At 35.9% G+C, this 1,900-nt stretch overlaps 1 protein-coding gene across 1 annotated transcript; it reads left to right on the top strand.

Moving 5' to 3' along the window:
• The first annotated feature begins 559 nt into the window (after nucleotides 1-559).
• LOC140176769 (uncharacterized) lies at nucleotides 560-1,081 on the top strand. The gene has a single exon (XM_072208313.1). The coding sequence runs from the start codon at nucleotides 560-562 to the stop codon at nucleotides 1,079-1,081; it is 522 nt and encodes a 173-aa protein (XP_072064414.1).
• Nucleotides 1,082-1,900: the final 819 nt, after the last annotated feature.

Raw genomic sequence — 1,900 nt, 5'->3', positions numbered from 1 at the left:
CACAGTCAGGACGGGATATCATGTGGCTAAAACGGCAAGTCAAGAATTGAACCAAGAAAATCCGTCAACAAGTGAAGATAGAAGGGACCTATGGAAAGAAATATGGAAAATGGATGTCCCACCAAATATCAGAATGCTGCTATGGAGACCAAGCCAGAATATATTACCAGTGGGTCACAATCTATATAAGAGAAAGATAATACAAAATTCAATTTGCCAGGTTTGTTCTAAAGAAATGGAAACAGTGGAACATGCTTTCTTGCTATGCAATTGGGTAAGAGCTACATGGTTTGGGACTGAATGTCAAAGTATTCCAACTAGAGAGACAGTCACATCTATTGGGAATTGGTTATTGGAAAATTTAAGAAAAATAAGAGTAGCAGGAGGCGAAGAATAAGAGAAGAGAATCAGTAATTTTGGGTTCTTGATGTGGGAAATATGGAAGACCAGAAACGACAAACTTTTTCAACATCTAAAAATAAATCCAATGTGGACAATAAAAAAAGCAAATATTATGAAAAATGTTTACTGGAGACTAAGAAAAAAACAAGCAGGAACGATGATTAGAGAAAAAGAGAACAGAACAAACCTGGTAAGATGGAGACCTCCTCCAACTGGTTGGCTGAAGGCAAACATCGATGCAGCATTCAGGAAAGAAAAGGGTTCTGGTGCAATATCTGTGGTAGTCAGGGATAATCGAGGAAGAATTGTATTAGGCTTTACAGGGAGAATTCAAGCAAATTCAAGTATCGCAGCAGAAGCAACAGCAGTTAGACAAGCCATAATCATAGTTAATAATCTCCAGATGGGAAAGACTCTAATAGAATATGATAATTTGAAACTCATAAAAGCAATTAAATCAAAGGGTTCAATAGGAGAAATTTCAGCAATTATTCAAGACATTGATATGCTAATGGAACAATTACCGAAAAAGGGATTAACTTGGACTCCTAGAAACGGGAATCTCCTCGCCCATGAAATAGCCAAGGCAGCAGAAATAGGGACATTGCACTATAACTGGAGCACTCAACCACCTGCAAACATTCACAGTATCATCAGAAGCGAAATTCAATTTGATTAAAATTTGAGGATCAACAAAGAACTAAGCTTTAATAAAAGAGGAACAACATGCCATACAATTGAAGGCGGCAGTGGCAATTGATACCAGGTTGACAAAGGAGACGATCTTGCGGCTGAGGAAGACGGCGCTGAACAACCCTCTGAGGACGACGATGGTATTAGAAAAGGATCGGCATTCGGATTGTTGTTTGGGCATGAAGCTGTCGCCAATTTAGATAGGAGGAAGGGAGAGTCAGGCATCCATGGAGATTGTCTTTCAATTTGGTAGCACTGAGGAAGAAGAGCGTGATTTGCTTCATTTTGGTTGGGACTTGGATAACATCTTGGGTGTTTGGGTTGGATTTTCTGGGCGGGTTAAGTCATTGTAGGGCTAAAGCCCATGACCAAAAAAAAAAAAAAATCACAATACGCAGGGACAGCATCACATGCATGTTTTCTATGACAGCACCATAGAACTTTCCATATTTTGAATGACATATATATTGGTTTATTTGTTACAGTAAAAAATTTTTATTAGAACTGATGAATGAGATTGGAAGCTTTTATTAAGAGTAACTCCAATGGTAAAAGAATTTGGAGCCTCATTCATTATGTATTAATAAAAGATGAGAACTTACGATTGAAGTAAACAAAAAGAGAATTTCTTTACGTGTTTCAAAACAATAAAAATTCTGTTAAGAGAGATTCATTTTCTTTCAATTTAACCAATAATATATAGACATCTGTTTATTAAATTTAAAAAATAAATAATATTTGTTAATAAAATTAATACTTTATGTTAATAAAATTAATACTTTATATACATATATGAGCTGAACGT

This window comes from Arachis hypogaea, chromosome 12, assembly GCF_003086295.3.
Source record: "Arachis hypogaea cultivar Tifrunner chromosome 12, arahy.Tifrunner.gnm2.J5K5, whole genome shotgun sequence".
Classification (NCBI taxonomy): domain Eukaryota; kingdom Viridiplantae; phylum Streptophyta; class Magnoliopsida; order Fabales; family Fabaceae; genus Arachis; species Arachis hypogaea.
The sequence above is the reverse complement of the archived record's forward strand: the minus strand, read 5'-3'. Positions and strand labels throughout refer to the sequence as shown.